Below are 19,790 nucleotides of genomic sequence, written 5' to 3'. Positions count from 1 at the left end.
GAGGTGGACCAGGAAGAAGCACAGGGAGACCCGACAGCTGCGTTAAAAGCAAGCCGTTGCCCTGGCAACCACCCGGGCTTGCGCTCTTACCTGCAAAGTGGTGCCCGAGCTCTCCAGGTACGGCTGGGTGCAGCTCCGGCGCCCTCGCCCGTCCTACCGCAGGGCTGAGAGGCGCGAGTCCCGCAGCGCTCCCGCCGCGACCGCCGGCTCCGGGTGCAGCCCCGTCCTTCCCAGAGGCGGGGAGGCCGCCTCCCGCCCCAGCCACCGGTGCCAGCCCCGTTCCAAGTTCTATTTTGGCGCCTCTGTGACGCCCCTTCCGCGCCCGGAGGCGGTGAGGCGGGGCGGGGCGGGGCGGCCAGGAGCCAATCAGGGAGCCCGCCGTGGCGGAAGTGGGCGCGCGCCCGGAAGCGCGTGCAGAGGGACGGGCCGGAAAGCGGAAGCGGCGCGCGGCACGTGGGGGCGGTGCCGGTGCGCGGGCTGCGCGGCTCCCTCGGCGCGTGGACGCTCCGGACCCGCAGGTCGCGCGGCAGAGCATCGGGGTGTGGGCTTCGGGCCACCCGGGAGACGCGGCGGAGACGCGCGGGGCACCATGGAGGGCTCCGGGGAGCAGCCGGGCCCGCCGCCCGCACCCCCCGTGGACCACCGCATCCGCGACGGCGATTTCGTGGTGCTGAAACGGGAAGATGTGTTCAAAGCCGTGCAAGTGCAAAGGAGAAAGTGAGTGAGGTCGGGGACTGGGGGAGTCCTCGGCCCCCCCATCTTTTGGTATCCAGCATCTGTATTTACCCACGTTCTCCTCCCACGAGGGTTCCATTTCTGGCTCTCTAGATCTCCAACCTTCCTCTGGCGTCTTCTTTCGGTTCTTCTCCAGCGGGACCCATTCCCCAGGAGCCGATTGCCCCTTATCCTACCTGTTCCCCTGCAGGGCCCCCCCTTCCTTGGGTTTATACCGGGCCCCTCTGGCTTCAGCATCCCACTTCAGTGTTTTAGAATCCCGGGGACTTCTTCCCAGACCCCTGCACCCCCAGTCCATTCCCTGACCCAGGCCTCCACTCCCACCCTACCCCGGGTTCTCAAGATCTCTCCAGTTCTCCAAACAAAACCTTCCTTCACCCACCGATCTCGTGCTTTTCCCTCATTGCCACTCCGTCCCCGTCCACTTTACCCACGGACCACACCTCCGCCCCCCCCCCCCTTTTTTTTCCCCCATTCCACCAGCTTGGATCAGTTCCCACAAAGCTGAAACCTCACAAACCTAGTGTTCGAACTCATCAATCTCTCTGCCCAAGTAAACAGGACCATCTATCCTGGTCCCCAGTAATGTTAGGAGACAGCTTCCCATAGAATGTGGAATCATTTTCAGGTGCCCTTTTTCACCAGGGGATGTCCAGAGAAGTTCTGTTGCTTGGCCAGGAGCAGTTTCCTCAACTTCTTAAACTTGGAATTAAGTGGGTTTGTGAGCCTGCTGAATGGTAGTAGCATTCTGGGTTAAGTGCCGGAGCACTGGTAATTTTGGTAGATTTCTTGAGGTAGTGAAGGGGTTAAATCCCAGTGGCCTTCTAGTGGTTAAAAAAATTGCGGGGGGGGGGGAGATGGTGGGGGAGATTGAAGATAGAGTTCATGCTTTGGGAGTGCATTAATAGGGATAGGGAGGATGCTTGCTATCCCTTATGGTCCCCTGCACATCGCAAGGTGTGGCCCCAAAACAAAACCAGAAAAACAGCACCACAGAACTCTTAACCATCATTTATTGTTGGGCCACAGCCATGTGTGTTCAGGACTTAATACTGCACTGACCTCGAGGGATAGTAAGAACTTTTCTTGCCAGCATTCATCACCAATCCATCCATATGACACCCATCCCCCCCTTCTCCCCAGCAGCCCACCAGGAGTGATCCCTGCACATTGAGCAGGAGTAAGCCCTGAGCACTTTCGGCCGTGACCAAAAAGCCCCTTTCCAAACCAAAGCTTATACCAGCCTCTCTGCTTTAATTTTGGCACTTGTGTTGCACATGGCCAACCTTGGTTTGGTCCCTGGAGCACTTCAGGCTTGATCCCTGAGCACAGAGTCAAGGTGTAAGCCCTGAAGCTTAGCTGGGTGTGTCCTGAACACCATCTCCTTCCAAATATAATTTTGTTGAGCTAGCTTTGGCTTAGAACATAGTAAGCTTCAGGTATATGACATTATATTGGACATCTGTGTAATTACCAAAAATCTAGTTCCCATCCTTTACCGTGCGGTTGACCTTGTTTTTACACCCTCTTGGTCACCTGGTAACCACCACTCTGTTCTATCTAAAGGCTTGCTTGGTATTGTTTGTTTGAACAGGCTTTTGAGTTGAGTTCTTGCAATACTTTCTACCAAGAAACCAGCTGGATACAGTGCTAGGAAATAGGACAGCATGGTACAAACCATGAAGCTAGTGAGAGGAGACTTGGTATTTCTCATCAGTGTCGGCTTCAGGCCAACTCTTTATTATTTTATACTCTCATTTGACTATGGCTGTGGACTGAAACGTCAGTTGAAGCAGGAATCTCTAGAAAGGAGTAGGCTTCAAAATAGCAACCTGGCCACGGCCAAACTTTTGCACAATTGGGAAAGGAAAAGTGGGCTTACTAGAGGCTGTGACTCAATGGCTGAGAACATGCTTTGCATATATGAGGCCCTGGGTTCTATCCCTCGTACAAAAAAAAAAATGGGTAGGGTGGGAAGGAGATCTTTTGGTTCAGAAATACGATACTGGATCCCAGCTTTTAAGCATTTTATTTATTTTTTATTTTATTTTAGTTTTGGTTTCGGGGCCACATCCAGGATACTCATGGGTTACTCCTGGATCTGCACTCAGGAATTACTTACGGTGGGCTCTGGGGACCTTATTGGGGGGTGGGGGTTGAACCCAGGTCAACTGCATGCAAGGCAACCACCCTACTTGCTGTACAATCAATCCGGCCCTTTTAAGCATTTTACAATTCCCCATTGAAGTATAACAATGAGGTGAAGTGTAGTTTGCCTCAGAACTTAAGTTTGAAGTATGATCCCAAAGTTCACAGCTGTATATTGACCATGCTGGTGAAACCTTGCAAAGTCTCCCCACCTTATTTTTTTTTTTTTGACATACTATCCTTTCAAGTTACTTTCCTGTTGTTTGAATTTGTTACTTAATAATGGTGCTTTTATTACCAAGCAAACAAATAGCATTTGGAAGCACATTTCTGTTTGTTTTGCTTTTGCTTTTTTGAGCCACACCTGGTGGTTCTCAGTATGCTCAGGGATCACTCCTGGAGGTCTGGCGGGCGCCAGAGATGGAAGCCAGGTCAGTTTCGTCAAGACAAGCACCCTACCTGGTGTACCATTGCTCAAATCCCAATGTTTACATCTGTTCCAAACCACTTCTCTCTCTAGTTCATTTGCCAGTTTCTGTTCAGTGATAATGCTATTGATCATCCTTTTATAGAAAACAGTTTTGAAACAAACTAGATTGACTATAACATCTCTGTTGAATGTGAATTGTATTCAGCTAACTGATTCCATTTTCTTCCCCAGAAAAATAACTTTTGAAAAACAGTGGTTTTATCTGGATAATGTAATTGGCCACAGCTATGGAACCACATTTGAAGTGACCAATGGAGGAAGTCTTCAGCTTAAGAAGAAAAAGGAAGAGCCTACTTCAGGTGCACTGCTTTGGGTATATGCAATAGATGCCCTGAGCTGGCTAGCCGTACCTGACAACTCTTAGTTCATTCTAAAGTACAAACGCAGGAGACCCTAATCTAAAATGATCCTCAAAAGAACTGTGGGATATATTCAGGTGTAATGAAGCAAGGTCTGCCTTTGACTTTGAATTTCGGGATTCTGATTCCAACTAATTACTGAGCTGCCTTCTCTGACCTGACCTCAGGCTGGATGGTTTATTCCATGAGTCCTTACCATTTTAATGTAAGATCAGGTAGAGAATCCTTTCAGTACCTGGAAGTTAAGAACTGTGAGGTAGCTATAGGTAGAGGAGCTCTGGCATTTGTATTCAAGCAGCTAGGTTTAAGTTCCAGCATTATCACTCACCTTATATCCTTGGGCAAGTTGCTTTATATTTTTATCTGTAAAATGGAATCATAATATATTTATTGCCTTGCCTGTTCGAGAGGTCTGATACGAAGCACAGGAAACTCCACGAAAACTCCACGAATGCTATGTCTGCTTGGTCTTCACAGCATTGCAGAGCCACTGCTGAGCAATATGCCAGCAGTAGCCCCTGAGCACTGCAGGGTATGACCTAAAAACAGTATCTGCAGCAATGATACTGTTGTAAGGGCCTGCCACTTTTGCTGTTATTAAAGTATTTGTTAACATAACTAAACTGACAATACTTGATTACTAAAAATATCTAGTGATTATAATAAAAGTACTATTAATGTTCTCATTCAGACCAGCTAATTAGATTTTTTGGAGATTTTTTTGTTTTGCTTTAGTTTAGTTTTTGTTTATTTGTTTGTTTTGGGGGCCATACTTGGTGATGTTTAAGTGTTGCTCCTGGCTCTGCACTCAGGAATTACTTCTGGCAGTGCTCAGGGGACCACATATGATGCTGGGGATTGATCCTGGGTTGCCCATAAGCAAGGTGTCTCTCCAGCCATAATTGGATTTTTTTCCCCATTGACATTTGTCTTTTTATTAAGCATAACATGTATTCCAGACATGTTTGCTCACTGTGATTGTAGCTCTTCATGGACCAGACGACTTCAGAATTTACTTTGCAGTGGAAAATCCCAAGATGTAATCCAGTAGATATGCGAACAGCATACTTTTAGATGGCGGTGTGTGCTGTGGGATGAAACAGCAGGAAGAGTATAGAGGCTGACTGGGTGAAGGAGGACCGAACTGAGAGGCGAGATTCCACCCTGAGTGATGAGATGGGTTTTTGTTTTTGGTTTTTTTTTTTTGGTGGTGGTTGTTGTTGCTTTTGATTTTTTGGGGTCACACCCGGCAATACACAGGGGTTACTTCTGGCTCTGCACTCAGGAATTACTCCTGGTGGTGCTCATGGATGCTGGGAATCGAACCCAGGTTGGCCATGTGCAAGGCAAATGCCCTACCCGCTGTGCTATCGCTCCAGCCTGAGAAGGGTTTTTTAAGGAATAAAAGGAAGGACAATGCAACTGAAAAACGGAGTCAAGAAATGAGGCCAGAAAAGGCAGCCAGGGGCCAAATCTTCTCTGACTTTGCGAGTTATTCTTTAGAAACATATTCTAATCCCTACAGAAAGAATTAAGTATGATACTGTATAGGCTAATTTGCATATTTGAAAGATACCTTTGGGGCCACGGAGGTGGCTCAAAAGGCTGGAGCACAGGTCTTTGCAAGTGGCACCCCTAAGTTTGATCCCCAGTATTGCCTCCCAGGTCATGCTGCTGGTGTATTCCTGGGGCGCACTGTTGGGCCCACATAGCCAGGTCAGGTTATCAGCAGGAGTGACCCTCACGCCCTTGTGTGTGACCCAGGGGTGGGGGAGGGGACCTCCCCAGCAAAAGAAAACTGGTTGTCTATTTGTCCAGGTAGATAATAGAGAAGCAGGAGTATGAGTCTTGGAGTCGCAATCACAGCAGGAGCAAATAGTGGACTGAAGTGGGGGGTCGAGGAACTGGAACAGCAAACTTGAGTGGCTGATGGGCTGGAGGTGGATTTGAAATGTCATAGAGCAATTTCCTTCCTTAGAGATCAAAGAAGCGGGCACTGATAATCGAAATATAATTGATGATGGGAAATCACAGAAACTTACTCAAGATGACATAAAAGCTTTAAAGGACAAAGGCATTAAAGGAGAGGTAAAGCTCAAAGGATGTCGTGTTTTGTTTTTGTTCGGTATTTAGGAAAATTGCTTAGTTTTAAACCAGGCTTTTTGAGGTCAGAGATGATAGTACTGCTCTATGTACTTCTATTAAAAATTGTTTAAAATGAATGTATGTGCTGGATAATGTTACTAACATTACTAAAAGAGAATTTAGTAACTCAGGTGTATCAGCACTTTGTATCTTTTCAGTAATGATTTTAATCAGTGCCTTCAGGAATGAGTGTCCTCTACCTCTTTTCTCTTTTTATTTCATTTTTTCACTTTGGTTTGTGTGGAATTAAAAAATATTTTAGAAGTACAAACTCCCAGATCAGGGGTGGCAGACACTGTTACTTTTATGCTAAGGGCCACTCGGCTCTTTATAATAGCATTCACAGGCCATCGGGGCATATAGACAGACAGTGGAAGGCAGCTGGTGAGAAGCATTGTTTGTGCCATCATATACCAGGGTCAGACCCGTAATAAGGCCCACAGGCCAGACATTCCCCACCCCTATCTGGATAGAGGATAAAAGCACAGAGTTTGTTTATTGTACCTCTGGGAAAAGGGACTAGAGAATCAAGCTGTTGGGTGCATTCTAGGCTCAGGAATCTTTGAAGTTAGCTCTTCTGTGTAAATAAAGCTTCAGGAAATCTTGCTCCTTTTGTTGTAGGAAATAGTTCAGCAGTTAATTGAAAATAGCACAACATTCCGAGACAAGACAGAATTTGCTCAGGATAAATACATTAAAAAGAAGAAAAAGAAGTAAGTAGTTTAGTCTAAAAACACAAACACCCAAATATTGCATGTTTTTATAGGTTGATGATAAAACAGTTCTTAAATCGCCATCCTGTTTTCCTTCCCTCAGATACGAGGCCATCGTTACCATTGTGAAGCCATCCACCCGCATTCTATCAACTATGTATTATGCGAGAGAACCTGGAAAAATTAAGTACGCTTTGTTTCATTTCAAAAGTATAATTGGGGGAAAAAATAAGTCCTTAAGAAAGTCATGATTTTAAGTAACATGAAAAGCTTGCACAGCTGCATAAAGTATCCTTCCACCTCTAATTGTAAGTCCTTTTCACTGTTGCCTCCAAAGCAATCAATCTTAGCTACATACTTTTTTTTATAAAGCAAAGAAAACTTGGAAAATGATTTAAAAGTGACAGACTTTGGTCAGTTCAAAATGAATGAATCGCTCTCTTTCTCTTAGCCACATGAGATACGACACACTCGCCCAGATGCTCACGCTGGGAAATATTCGTGCTGGCAATAAGATGATTGTAATGGAGACGTGTGCGGGCTTGGTGCTAGGTGCCATGATGGAGCGAATGGGAGGTGAGAGTCCACATTTTCAAGTTCTTTAAGACCCCCCCCCCCCGCCCACCGCCAACACCTCGATGTGAGTAGAGGGGTCTGAAAAATTCAAAGTTGGGTTCCTGTGAGGCTAATGGAATCACTTCCTGGGTCGGTCTGCACAGCTCCAGAGCCCTGACTGTCCCCTGCCTAGCCCTCCCTGGCATCTCTGGATGGCAGTTGACCTGTCCAACTTCTGTCAGGAGGGATAGGTTTGAAGCCCCTGGTTGGCATGGGTCTCTTAAGACAGGATTTGACTAATCTCTTAAATCTAATACTCATTTATTGGCCTAAGCTGAGGAGATTTGGGTCAAGACTATACCGCAGCCTGATTTTACCTGCGCTTTCCCTGGCCATATAGAAGATAAGAATCCCTGGAACTGGAGAGATAACAGTGGGTAGGGCGCTAGCCTTGCACACAGCTTACCCAGGTTCAATACCTGGCAATCCCCTGAATCCACCAGGAGTGACCCCTGAGCACAGACCCCTGTGGCGCAAAAACAAAGATAAAGAATTCTTAATTCCCCATGGGGGGTTGGGGCTGGGAATTGGGGCTGTTGTGGGAGCATGTGGGCAGGACGGATGGATGGAGTTGACAGGCAGTCACCAGTCATGTGACATTCAAAGGTACTTGGTCAAAGGTTTTTTCTGTGTTGTATGTGAGTGATGTAGAGGTCATAACCTCACTCTTTGAAGACTGCCTCTGTTCTGGAACGGTATTGCATTCTGTGGTAATAGTAGGAGACTGCAAATGGAGCCCCAAAGAAGCTGCATCATCCTTTGGCTTCCGCACAGCATAGAAACCCTCAGTGTTAACAGTGAAGAACCCTAAGGATTTGTTATAGTCTCGGTTGCTTCCACCAAGCGAGTGTTTGTTTCTTTCATCTCTTCAGGTTTTGGCTCCATTATTCAACTCTACCCTGGAGGGGGCCCTGTTCGAGCGGCAACGGCGTGCTTTGGTTTTCCCAAGTCTTTCCTCAGTGGCCTGTATGAATTCCCACTCAATAAGGTGGACAGTCTCCTAAATGGAACGTTTTCTGCTGAGTTGTTATCTTCAGAGCCCAAAGATGGTGCTTTAGTTGAGGAAAGTAATGGCATGCTTGAGGAAAAACAGACTTCTGAACAGGAGAATGAAGACGGCGTGGCGGAGGCCCTAGAGAGCATTCACCCTGATGAACAGGAAACAGTGGAAATTGGCTCTCAGGACCCAGAACAGAAGGAGCCTAAGGAGGGAGGAAGCAAAAAGGATTATGTAAGAATGTTGAGACACCCCATTTTCCTCATGATAATTCCTCTCCTTTAATTTCATTGTAGCAGTGAGATTTTGGTTTGACTTTGGAGCATCAGCTTACAAGTTAACAAATGCCAGAACAGATGGAGAAAATGTGTCTGGGGGTTGCACACACAATTTAATCTGGGATGGAGCTTCAGGGTACAGAAGCATATAGGTAGATTAATAGTGATTTTATAATATATATATGGACTGTTCTGTGTGTTTTCGTCTTCCTTATAAATGACCTGTTGTTGGGGTCCAAATTGATCAATCTTGTTGAAATGTTTTGACAGACCAGCATTTCCATAAGCCTGACTCAATGACCTCAGTACGTTGGTTTCTTATTTTTCTTCTTGAAGATTCAGGAAAAGCAGAGGAGACAAGAAGAGCAGAGGAAAAGACATTTAGAGGCCGCTGCTCTGCTGAGTGAAAGAAACGCAGATGGGTGCGTGCTGACAGAAAGCAGGAGACGTCTTGGTGCTTGTGGGCTCTGCTTCCGACAGATTAGCGTTCTCTGCTTGCTCGTCTGCTTTGGCTGTAGTGGGAGCAGGAGGATGGTTTTGTCATTGGTTGTAAAGAAACACCACGTTCTGGCAGAGCTGGGAAATGGTGCTGGTGTCAGAAGTTTAGAAGAAATTGGGAATTCCTCCCAGGATGGCGCCTCAGAAAACTAGATCCCCAGACCTGCAGAATCTGGCAGTGACACATTCCAGTGATGCGATGCCAGTTCTGTTTCCAGATTTGTGTGTGTGTGTGTGTGTGTGTGTTTTTAAAGTCACTGTCCTAAAATTTCTTAGGGTTGCCCATCACCCTGAGAGCTTCTAATCTAGTTTGTGTTCTCTGAAACAGTCATAGCTCGTGAGTTTATGGTTTTCAACTTCTCTAGAATGTTGTTCTTCAAGCTGCTCTTCCTGGTGTCATGCGAGTAGACACATGATCACTTTAAATGCACTTGAGGACCTCTATGCTATTGGGGGGCAGGGAAGAGGCCCCGAGGAGTAACGTGTCTGCCATTCTCCCTGCAGTTTGATTGTAGCTAGCCGGTTCCATCCCACGCCGCTGCTGCTCTCGCTGCTGGACTTCGTGGCCCCCTCCCGACCGTTCGTGGCTTACTGTCAATATAAAGAGGTAACGCGGAAACGGTGGACGGGCTTTCTTGCCTCGGAATGTGGATTCCCAACTGGGGCCCGTACTGGGGAAATCTTACACGCTCTCTTGTTGCTGCCCAGCCTCTGTTGGAATGCTACACGAAGCTGCGGGAGAGAGGAGGGGTCATCAACCTCAGGCTGTCGGAGACCTGGCTCCGGAACTACCAGGTAGGCGTGCAGCGACCCGGTCCCAAGTCGCTGGCCCCGTGCCGGGATGCTGAGTCGTTCACTAGACAGTGTCCTGTTTCCTTCTCCGGCTTTGCAGAAGCCTCCCTAGAGAGAGAGAGAGCCGAGCCCCCAGCAGGAGAGTCACCTTCCCCCTGCCGCCTCTTCTCTGTTGTGGTGGCTTTTCAACAATTGCCAGGATTTCCAGGTGGTCTCCATGGTCCATTTGGGACTGGAAGGGAAAGACCCTAGAGGGTCTATCCGGGGAAAAGCCGCTGAGCTGTAGGGGGAGCAGGATGAGATGAGGTGAGGCAGAGGGGAAGGAGGACGCACCCACAGTGCTGCTCAGAGTGTCTTGGTCAGATGGGCTCAGTACCACAGGGAGGTGTTCGCCTTGCATGCGGCCGACCGGGTTCAGTCCCCATGAGCACCGCGGAGTGTAGTTTTTTTAAAAAAAAGTGTCTAAGGAACCCACCACGACCAAATGAAGAGAATTGCCCAGCGAGGGAGCCCTGGAACCTCTGCTCAGTTTCGGCCGAGAGCAGCCTGTGGCCTCCTGGTCGTCAGCGCTGCTGAGGCCAGCCAGTCCCCCTTGCAGAGAGCCTCAGGGAAGCGCCTCCACGGCTGCCGGGAGTCCTGTGGCGCTCTGGGAAGGCCAGTCTCAGGCTGCAGTCACAGGACAGAGGGATTCCTATTGGAATCGGAGCTGTCCGGGAGGGGGTGTAGTTGCTTGGACAGCCAGCAGAAGGCTGTGCAGAGACTCAGCACCTTGTTCGCTGTTAGGAAACTGCTTCAGCGTTTAGAGGAGCAGCTACAATTGATTTCCAAAAGGAAAGAACTTAAACCAGTTTCAGTGCTTTAGTGTTTAGTCTGGGGGTACACCCAACAGTATTCAGGGACTCCTCCCCACTCTGTACTTTAGGGGTCACTTGTGCTTAGGGGATCGTGTGGTGTGGGGTGGTTTCTACACTTTTATGCACGCTATTATGTAGTTTGTTAAAAATATTCAAGAGAATTTGTGTCATTTAAATTTTGATTTGGGGGGCTGGAGTGATAGCACAATGGTAGGGCATTTGCCTTGCACGCGGCCAACCCGGGTTCGAGTCCCAGCATCACATATGGTCCCCTGAGCACCACCAGAAGTAATTCCTGAATGCAGAGCCAGGAGTAACCCCTGAGCATCGCTGGGTGTGACCCAAAAAGCAAAAAAATAATTAAATATTTTTTTAAAATTTTGATTTGGGACTGGTAAGAGATAGTACAGTGGGTAGGGCACTTTCCTTGCATAAGGCTGATGTAAGATCAGTCCCTCAAGCCCTATATAGTCTCCTGAGTTTTTCCAGGGCGGCGATCCCTGAGTTCAGATCCAGGAGTAAGTAAGCCCTGAGTACTGCTTGGTATGGCCCAAAAACTTTTTAAAAAAAAATTTTTTTTTTCAAATTTCTGACATCGTGTCGTTCTCTCCTGTTTTATTTGCTTAGGCAGATCTGAATTATTTCTCTCTTCTTGATTAGGTTTTACCAGATCGAAGTCATCCCAAGCTCCTGATGAGTGGAGGTGGAGGCTACCTTCTCTCGGGCTTCACTGTGGCCATGGATGCCCTGAATGCAGACCCCGCCCTGAAACCCAGCACAAGCACTTTAGAGACACCCAGCACGGAAGAGCCAGCCACTAAGAAACGGAAGTGCCCCGAGTCTGACTCGTAGCCTTTCCAAGATAGCTTTGGTTTGGGTCCTCAGGCGTTCTACAATTAGTAATTAAACTCCAGATGCCATTACTAATTGTTTTGTATCCTAAGATTAAGAATGACTCTGTACACTTACTCTTTGGAAGGACAAGGAAGGTGGCGCTCCAGCTCCAACACGGTTGGGTTTGGTCTTTCCAGACCTCCAGCTAAAATACCCAAGTCGGCCACATATAGTGGACTAGTGGGTCAATTCCGTTGATTTCACAAAATCCTCTGTGTACTGTTAGTACTCCTGCGACTATTTTGAGAATTTAGACACCTAAAACTAAGTTTATACCAGACTTTGTTTATACGTTAAGCTAACTGGAACAACATGATGTAAAAACTTGTTGGAGACTCAAAGGAAGGAGTTTGTGGAAGAAATTTCCTCTCTATTCCAACCTAAGCAATATGGATGTGTGAGTGTGTGAGATTTATAGTACCAAAAATGTCTACCCTATTCCCTGCAGTGGAATAAATTTTTTTTAATGTTAGATTTTATTATTTTAATAATTGATGAGCTAGGGAAATGCTGAGTATTTATTTTACTCCTTTTTTGTAGAAAGATGTAGTAGGGTACTTAAAAAATAATAATTTGCCAATATCCTTATTTTTTGTTCCAAATAAAGTAACTAGAATTTTTGTGCACTATTTATTAAGGTAAAGAGAATTTTTTTCTCCTCAGAGACTATAGGAAATAGCTATATATGCACACGTATGTATGTATTTGGTTGTACATTCAACTTACACATATTTATATATGCATATACATACATGTGGAGACAGAATGCACTATGAACTATGACAAAGTTTAACGCAGGCTTCAGACCAGTTTTCATTGCATTAGTGTCACCTGTCAATGTATTTTAAAGTGCCTTTTCTAGTGTTTATTAATGTTGTTTGGGCTCTCGCATGTTTAGGTGGTTAGTCTTTCTAAGCTCTAAAAAATAAAATCAAACTTTGATTATCTGCTGCAGGCAAGGAAAGTGTTTACAGTAAGCCAAGGCCCTTGTCCATTTGAGAATATGAGTCTTGCACAATGAAACGCGCTTCTCCAGCACGCTGTCCATGTCCTTAAGAGAAGAAATGTGGCCCATCCAGGGAGGGGCATCTTAGAAAAGAGGGGATCTGCTTTTTCTTAGTAGCATGTACTATTCTGATCATGGCCAGTGATTACCGAGTACAGTTTTGATTCCTTAAAACAGTTGCTTTTAAAGAATAAAAGTGTTTCCTACTCTGATCTGTCTGACTTACATTCCTACTCCAATCTATGTGATGCCACACTTACCGGCTTGTAGTTCATGGTGACGTATAGTAGGACAGTGGGTAACCTGGCTTCACAACCACATGTGGTCCCCCGAGCACTGCCAGAAGTGGTCCCTGAGCACAGTCAGGTATAGCTCAGCCCTACCCCCACATCCCTCTCACCATCACATACACACAAAAATAAGCCAGCGTAGCCTGATTGGTACCCCACTGAACGGTGTTACTGAGTTACAGCCATCATTCACATAGTTCTTGTTTTGCCTTGGGCCACACCCAGCGATGCTGGGAGATTACTCTTAGAAATACTCAGGTGGAGAATAAAAGAAGTGAACAGGCGAAAGCAATAGTACAGTGGGTTCAATGTTTCCCTTGTACATGACTAACCAGGGTTCAATGTCTGGCAAGCACTATGTGAAATAACCCTTAGATAAATACCAAACTAAAAAAGACAGCACTTGAGATGAGTTTCATGGTAAAGCACAAGCACTTCCTGCCTGGAGTCAATAATTCCATACCTAAAACTCAACTATCAATAACTTTGTAAATCACAATTGTTCTTAAAACAATTTTTTAAAGAATTTGATGCTTCCATAACAATGAAAGTAACAAAGAGAAGTGAGAGTAGAGAAACAGCATCTTCTAATGCCCTTCAATCCTCCGCTGGATTTGGTGTATTTAGGAATGCACCCTGGGACAAAGGCAGGTTTTTCCATCTTAGCAGTATCATAAAATTGTAAGAAGCAAATCCCTCTCTAGCTTTGAGCTATAATTAACACAGAACGTGGTGTACAATTTGATAGGCATATTGCAAAATCATTAAGAGTCCCCGTTAGAGACCATATGGGATGGATGCCCGAGATTGAACCCAGGCCAGCCGTGTACATTAACACCATAACATTAGCTAACACTTCCCTTTCCTTACATAATTACCATTTCAGTGTGTGTGTGCATATGTGTGTGTGTGTGTGTGTGTGTTGAGAACATCTAAGATCTCTCTCAGTGACTTTCAAATATGTAATACAATGTTGATTTTAGTCAAAAGGCTACATTAGATTCCTAGAACCTATTCATTTTATAGCTGGAAATTTATACCTTCAAACTGCATGTCCCACCTTTCCAACATCCTAGCCCCTGGCACCACTGTTTCTAAATTTGGTTTTCTTAGATTTCACAGATAAGTAATAGACCATTTGTCTTTGATTTCTTTTACTTAGCATACTTTTCCCAAAGTTCCTTATGTTGTAAATGGCAGTACTTCATCTTTCTCATTGCTGAATTATCCACTCTCTATAGACATTTTGTATACATACAATTAATTGTATAGACAATACAGATACATATACACAACGTATCTATGTTATGTATGTGTCTATACACACAGTAGTCCTTAATGCCATTTATAGTGTGCACACAGTATGTCCTCACTTTATGTCACCCATAGGTTCTCGGAAACTGATTTTTAAAATTGTATATAATTAAACAACCATGACTTACCAAGCTATTGGTAATTGGGGTTAATTTTTTGGTTGTTTGTTTTTTGGGTCACACATAGTGATCCTCAGAGGTTATTCCTAACTCTGCACTTAACCCTAGTGGTTCTCCACAGACCATATGGGATGCTGGAGATTGAATCCAGGCCAACCGTGTGCAAGGCAAGCCTTACCCGATGTACTATCTCCCCAGTCCTGATGTTTGAGTTTTAGGCACACAGTATTTCAATACTAATCCCACCACCAGTGTGAGCTTCCCCGGCTCCAGTGTTCCTATGCTCCCTTTTTCCTAACAGTTTGGCCCCTTCATTTAATATTTTGAAAGTCATATAATTTACATCTTTTTTCCTGAAGTATGTCCACTAACAAATTATTGTTCCTGTAGTTCTTTTAATATCTTTTGCATTCAGATCTCTATATTTCAACTAAAGATGATTAATCGACTGGGCTGGAGCTATAGTACAGCAGGTAGGGGGTTTTTCTTGTATGTGGCCAACCCAGGTTCAATTCCTAGTATCCCATATGGTCCCCTGAGCACTGTCTGGAGTAATTTCCAAGGGCAGAGCCAGGAGTAACCCCTGAGCAATACTGGGTGTGACCCAAAAAAACTAAAAAACAAACAAAAAAAACCCCTAAGAGACATCTATTACCATTATAATATTAAAGAATTCTGAATTTAACTGTGCCTTTGTAAGTGTGCTTTATACTTTCACATTACTGTTCACTGATTAGAAGTTTTCATTTCAACTTGAAGAATTTCTACTTACATTTCTTATAAGGATGGTTTGGTGATGATAAATTCCTTTAGCTTTTATTTCTCCAGAAACGATTTCTCTTTTAATTCTGAAGGACAACTTCATGTATAGAGCATTATTGATTTATTAACTTTTTCTTTTCTTCCAGCATTTTGAATGTATCATCCCACTCACCATCCGATCTTCTCTTCTGTAAAGTTTTTTTTAATATCCATTATTAGTCTTTGGGGGTTCCCCAGGTACACATTATTTTCTGCATATAAGAGTTCTTGTCTTTAACCTCTGAAAACTTAATTATGTCTTGGTTTGTCTTTTAGATTTTCCTTGGGCTTCCTAGATGTGGGTGTCTGCTTAATTCTCCAGGTTAAGGAGATTTTCATCCACTAATTTTTTTTCTAAAAAAGCTTTATACCCCTTTCTCTTTTCTCATTCTCTTATTTTTCCAAGGCCATTTGTTCATTTTGCTGTCTTCACTCTTTCTTTTTTCTTTCTTTCATTTTCTACCTCTGATTAGGTGAATTCTAGTCCATTGATCTTTTCTCCTGTTTGATCTGCTCTATTATTGAACTTATCATATACTGAATAGATACACTGAATTTATCATATAATTCAGTTATCACATTATATGCCTTAAATAGACTTTTCTATAGTACTGAAATAGGAATGTTATATCCCAAATAGAGTAAAAATCAGGAAACTATCTACTCTGGGAGAAAGTTCCCTTATGCAAACATTGCAAAGCTTAATAATTATTGCATCCTGTCATCCTGTTATTCCCTCGAGTAAGCATCTGCATGCTTATACAAAGACTGGTATCTTATTTTCTACCTTCTAACTGTTAAAAAGATCACCTCCCCTACCCAGCTGTGAAAGCAGGATCTTTTGTCTCCTGTGTACAATGCCTGGAAGCATAGTATGCAAATGCTAGCTGTTAGTGAGTTACAGACTCACATATTAGACATAGAATATGAAAACAATAGAAACTGAAGTCAATTGGAACCAGATGCATGGAATATAAAAAACTGAATCATCAGCAAATGACCTATCACTTCATTACACACCCTTTGTAATGGATTTACATAATAAAAATGACACCCACTCACACCATGGCAATTTATAACTGTGATTATAACTACATTTGGAAGTGAGAAAATATGATCAAATTCTGAATGGTGCTTAAATTTCAAGAAATCACCACCCCACCATCCTTTCATTTTTCAGAAATTCTATGCATATTCCTTCCCTTATTAATACATTAATACATTCCATATTGATACCTGTATAATCTATAAACTTGCTACTTTTCTTGAGTTTATTTGTTTTCTGTTGTTTCTGTCTTTGAGCCCAGCTGGAAGTGCTCAAGGATATGAGCATTATAAGTGGTGTCAAGGTTAAAACCCAGGTCAGTTGTATGCCAGCCAAGTGCTTCACCCTCTGTAGATCTCCCCGACTCAGGTATATCTGTACTCTGGCTCATGAATGTATTTTCAATGAATACATAGTCCTACTTTAACTTTCTGACTGGTTCTTGAATCCTTTCTTGCAAAGAAAACAACTCTGCATCCTTTAGGCAATAATTTTGGTCCTTAAACACACACACACACACACACACACACACACATGTGCACATGTACACACTTGTGTCCTATCTCTGCTGAAATTCTCACTTTGCTCAAGATTTGCTCTCCTAAACAAGGTGAATATTTTTATAACCATTATTTAAAATTCTCTCTCAGGCAAATTGCTTTCTTCTTTTTTTCTTTATGGTTTATTTTCAGGCCACACGCAGAGGGGCTCCGGATGCCAATTACACATCTGGTCTTGCTTCTTTCACCTCTGTACTGATTGCTCTTAACCACTGACACCATATCAGAGATTAAGAACAATGTAGAACAACGTTTCTTTCCCTTCCATGTACCTGAGGTAGAGGTGCTGGAGGGATGTGGGGTCTAATGAATGAGAAAACTATGACCATGAGGTGGCAGCATGCACACACGCGTACACACACACTTTATGAAGTGACACTGATAGGTTTGTAGGGGGGAGTGGGAATCCATCCAGAGCCACAGTAGGGGTGCCATTCGGGAGAGAGGTGACAAGATCCCCCCAGAGGAGAGGGGAATCCCAGAAGAGCTTTCCACACGTGGGTGATGCCATTCTGTGGTGCTTTAGCCAGACAACTTCTAAAGGTGCTGAGGGGCAGGAATCATATAACTTAGAAGCCGTAGGGTCCTGTAAGACCCCAGACTTGATCTTATCAAGGACCAGCAGATGTTGGGTAAGATGCAAAACAAGTGGGCTCTAGTTTTAAAACATGCTTCTTCAGACAATGTTTGTAATAATTGCAAATGGAAGGCTTTTGAACTGACAGGTTTCAACCTCCAGTGAAGAACTGACTCAGGGGCCACAGCACTAAGGATGTCTTTGGTTCACTTATGTAACATTCAATATTCCTTTTGTTGTTTTGGAGCCACACCAGGAGGTACTCCTTGCCTTGTGCTTAGTGATCACTCCTGGTGGTGCTTGGGTGACCATACGGGGTGCCAGGGATGAAACTGTATCAACCACATGCAAGAGCCTTACTTGCTGTACTGTCTCTTCAGTACAACTATTTTATATTCTTTGTTTTTCTTTTCTTTTTTTTTGAGGGGGATCACACCCAGAGGTGCTCAGGACTTTCTCCTGGCTTTGTGCTCAGGGGTCACTCCTGATAAGACTCAGGAGACTATATCGGGTGCCAGGAATCAAACCCAGGTCAGCTAATTGCAAGGCAAGCAAGCACCCAACCCGCAGTACTATCTCTCCAGCCCCACATATTTGACATTCGTTTACAGGCTCATACACCCAAATCAATACTTCCACCTGGAGTCTAGTCACATCTCAAACTTACCATGCCCACATCTGAGCTCCTCATACTCTTTTGCAAGCCCATCCTTTCAGTAGTCTGACACACCTCCGATCACCCCACTTTCTCAGACCTAAAACCTTCACAGCAACCTCAATGCTGATCTTTTCCTCATGCCTCACAAAACCCATTGACTCTACCCATGGGCTTGGCACCAAAATAGAATTTGAGTACTTCTTCCCACTCCCAGTGCCGCAGCTCTGGCCAACTCATCAGGGACACCCACCAGGATGGTTGTCATGGCCTCCTTCTTGAGGGTCTGTGTTTCTGCCTTCACTTCCCTACCGTCCCTCTCGATCCCAGTGGCCGGCACTCAGGACCACATTACATAAGTCACACCAGTCCTCTGCTGACTGTGCTCCTATTGCAAATGCACAGCTCTTCCCAGCACGCAGAGCCCTGTGCAATCTGGCCTTCTCACTTGATCTCCAACGGGTTTTTTTTCTTTTTTAAGTCACTGTCCTAAAATTCTTAGAGTTGCCCATCACCCTGAGAGCTTCTAACAAGTTTGTATTCTCTAAAACAGAAATAGCTCATGAGTTATGGTTTTCAACTTCTCTAGAATGTTATACTTCAAGCTGCTCTTCCTGGTGTCATGCGAGTTAAACACATGAACACTTTAAATGCACTTTAGGACATCTATGCTGCTGGGGGGCAGGGAGGGGGCCCACGAGAAGTAGCATGTCTGCCATTCTCCTTCTTAGGTGTCTACAATTTACACCCCACTTCTGCTAAGGCTTTCACCTTCTCAGTGAGCCCTGTTCTGTATTCAACAGTCCAAGTGTGGTTCCTGAGCCATAGGAACCAGTTAGTTATTTTAGCACTGGAGACCTTCAGTCATACTGTGTGTTACTGAAGTAGGTGGCATGTGTTCATTTGGTAATGATAGCAAACCCTCTCCCTTCCTGTCCATTCCAGTGATAACATACTGAAGACCTTGACCATTAAAACACTAAATTAAAAAAGAAAAAACAGAACTCTAACAGCGACAACCGGTTGCATCTGCAGAAGAGATTGGGAGGAGGGAGCAAAGGTGCTTTGCTTCTTATGGGGTTTCATTTGTTTGTTTGCTTATTTTGTTCATCTTCTGCTGTGCTGGGATGTCAGGACCTCACACCCAGGAGGCACACACCCCCAGCAGTGAACTGCACCCCCTATATCTCTCATTGCTGTGGATACCTAGAATTATCTTAACAAAGCATTACAAACAGTAATTTCTAGTAGCAAAATCTACTCTGTTAGTTCTAGTAGATTTTGAGTTCAGCCTGTACTCAAGGTTGGTGGGCCGCACCGCACCCTCCTTCCCCGTCAACCAAGAGTTCTAGGGGAGAACACTCCCTTGCTTTTTCCAGCTTCCAGAGACTCTAGACATATTTTTGGTTCGTTCCAAGCTAATTCCAGTCTTTGACACTGTCCTCATATGGCTGTCTACCTTCTACCTTCTGTGCTTCTATCTTCATGTGGCCTTTTCCACTGTGCCGCATTTCCTTCTCCTTTTTTTGGGGGGGGGAGAGATTAATGGTTTGTGGGTAATCCCAGTGATGCTCAGGTGTTACTCCCAGTTTTATACTTTTAAGAATTACTCTTGGCAATACTTGGGGGACATTATAGGGTGCTGGGGATTGAACCTGGGTAGGCCGTGCGCAAGGCAAATGCCCTAACTGCTGTACTGTTGTCTGACTCCTGTCCTTTTTTATTTTTTCTCCAATGATTTAGAGGCCACACCCAAAGATGCTCAGGGGTTACTCCTGGCTCTGTGCTCGGGAACTACTCCTAGCAGTGCTTGGGGACCATATGGGATGCCAGGGATTGAACCTGGGGTGGCTGCATGCGAGGCAAGTGCCTTACCTGCTGTATTATTGCTCCATTCCTCTTCTT

General features: G+C 44.7%; 1 protein-coding gene across 2 annotated transcripts; it reads left to right on the top strand.

Moving 5' to 3' along the window:
* Window positions 1-440: 440 nt before the first annotated feature.
* Window positions 441-12,725, top strand: TRMT6 (tRNA methyltransferase 6 non-catalytic subunit). Of its 2 annotated transcripts, XM_056121399.1 has the most exons (11): window positions 441-717; window positions 3,545-3,672; window positions 5,711-5,820; window positions 6,499-6,590; window positions 6,694-6,777; window positions 7,042-7,166; window positions 8,078-8,436; window positions 8,817-8,902; window positions 9,483-9,585; window positions 9,687-9,773; window positions 11,285-12,725. In XM_056121399.1, the coding sequence occupies exons 1-11, from the start codon at window positions 590-592 to the stop codon at window positions 11,474-11,476; spliced, it is 1,494 nt and encodes a 497-aa protein (XP_055977374.1). In that variant the 5' UTR covers window positions 441-589; the 3' UTR covers window positions 11,477-12,725. The 2 variants fall into 2 exon arrangements, with proteins under 2 accessions (XP_055977374.1, XP_055977375.1); XM_056121400.1 differs by lacking the exon at window positions 5,711-5,820 and having other exon boundaries at window positions 596-717.
* The last annotated feature ends 7,065 nt before the right edge of the window (window positions 12,726-19,790 follow it).

This window comes from Sorex fumeus, unplaced genomic scaffold (genome assembly GCF_029834395.1).
Source record: "Sorex fumeus unplaced genomic scaffold, SorFum_2.1 ptg000044l, whole genome shotgun sequence".
Taxonomy (NCBI): Eukaryota; Metazoa; Chordata; class Mammalia; order Eulipotyphla; family Soricidae; genus Sorex; species Sorex fumeus.
This window is presented reverse-complemented; position numbering and strand designations above follow the sequence as displayed.

Excerpts from the sequence above, each read along its gene's own strand:
- TRMT6 (XM_056121399.1), top strand. The coding sequence starts at position 590 with ATGGAGGGCTCCGGGGAGCAGCCGGGCCCGCCGCCCGCACCCCCCGTG. Across the intron at positions 718-3,544 it reads GTGCAAGTGCAAAGGAGAAA|AAAAATAACTTTTGAAAAAC; the intron begins GTGAGTGAGGTC and ends TTTCTTCCCCAG. Across the intron at positions 9,774-11,284 it reads CCTGGCTCCGGAACTACCAG|GTTTTACCAGATCGAAGTCA; the intron begins GTAGGCGTGCAG and ends CTTCTTGATTAG.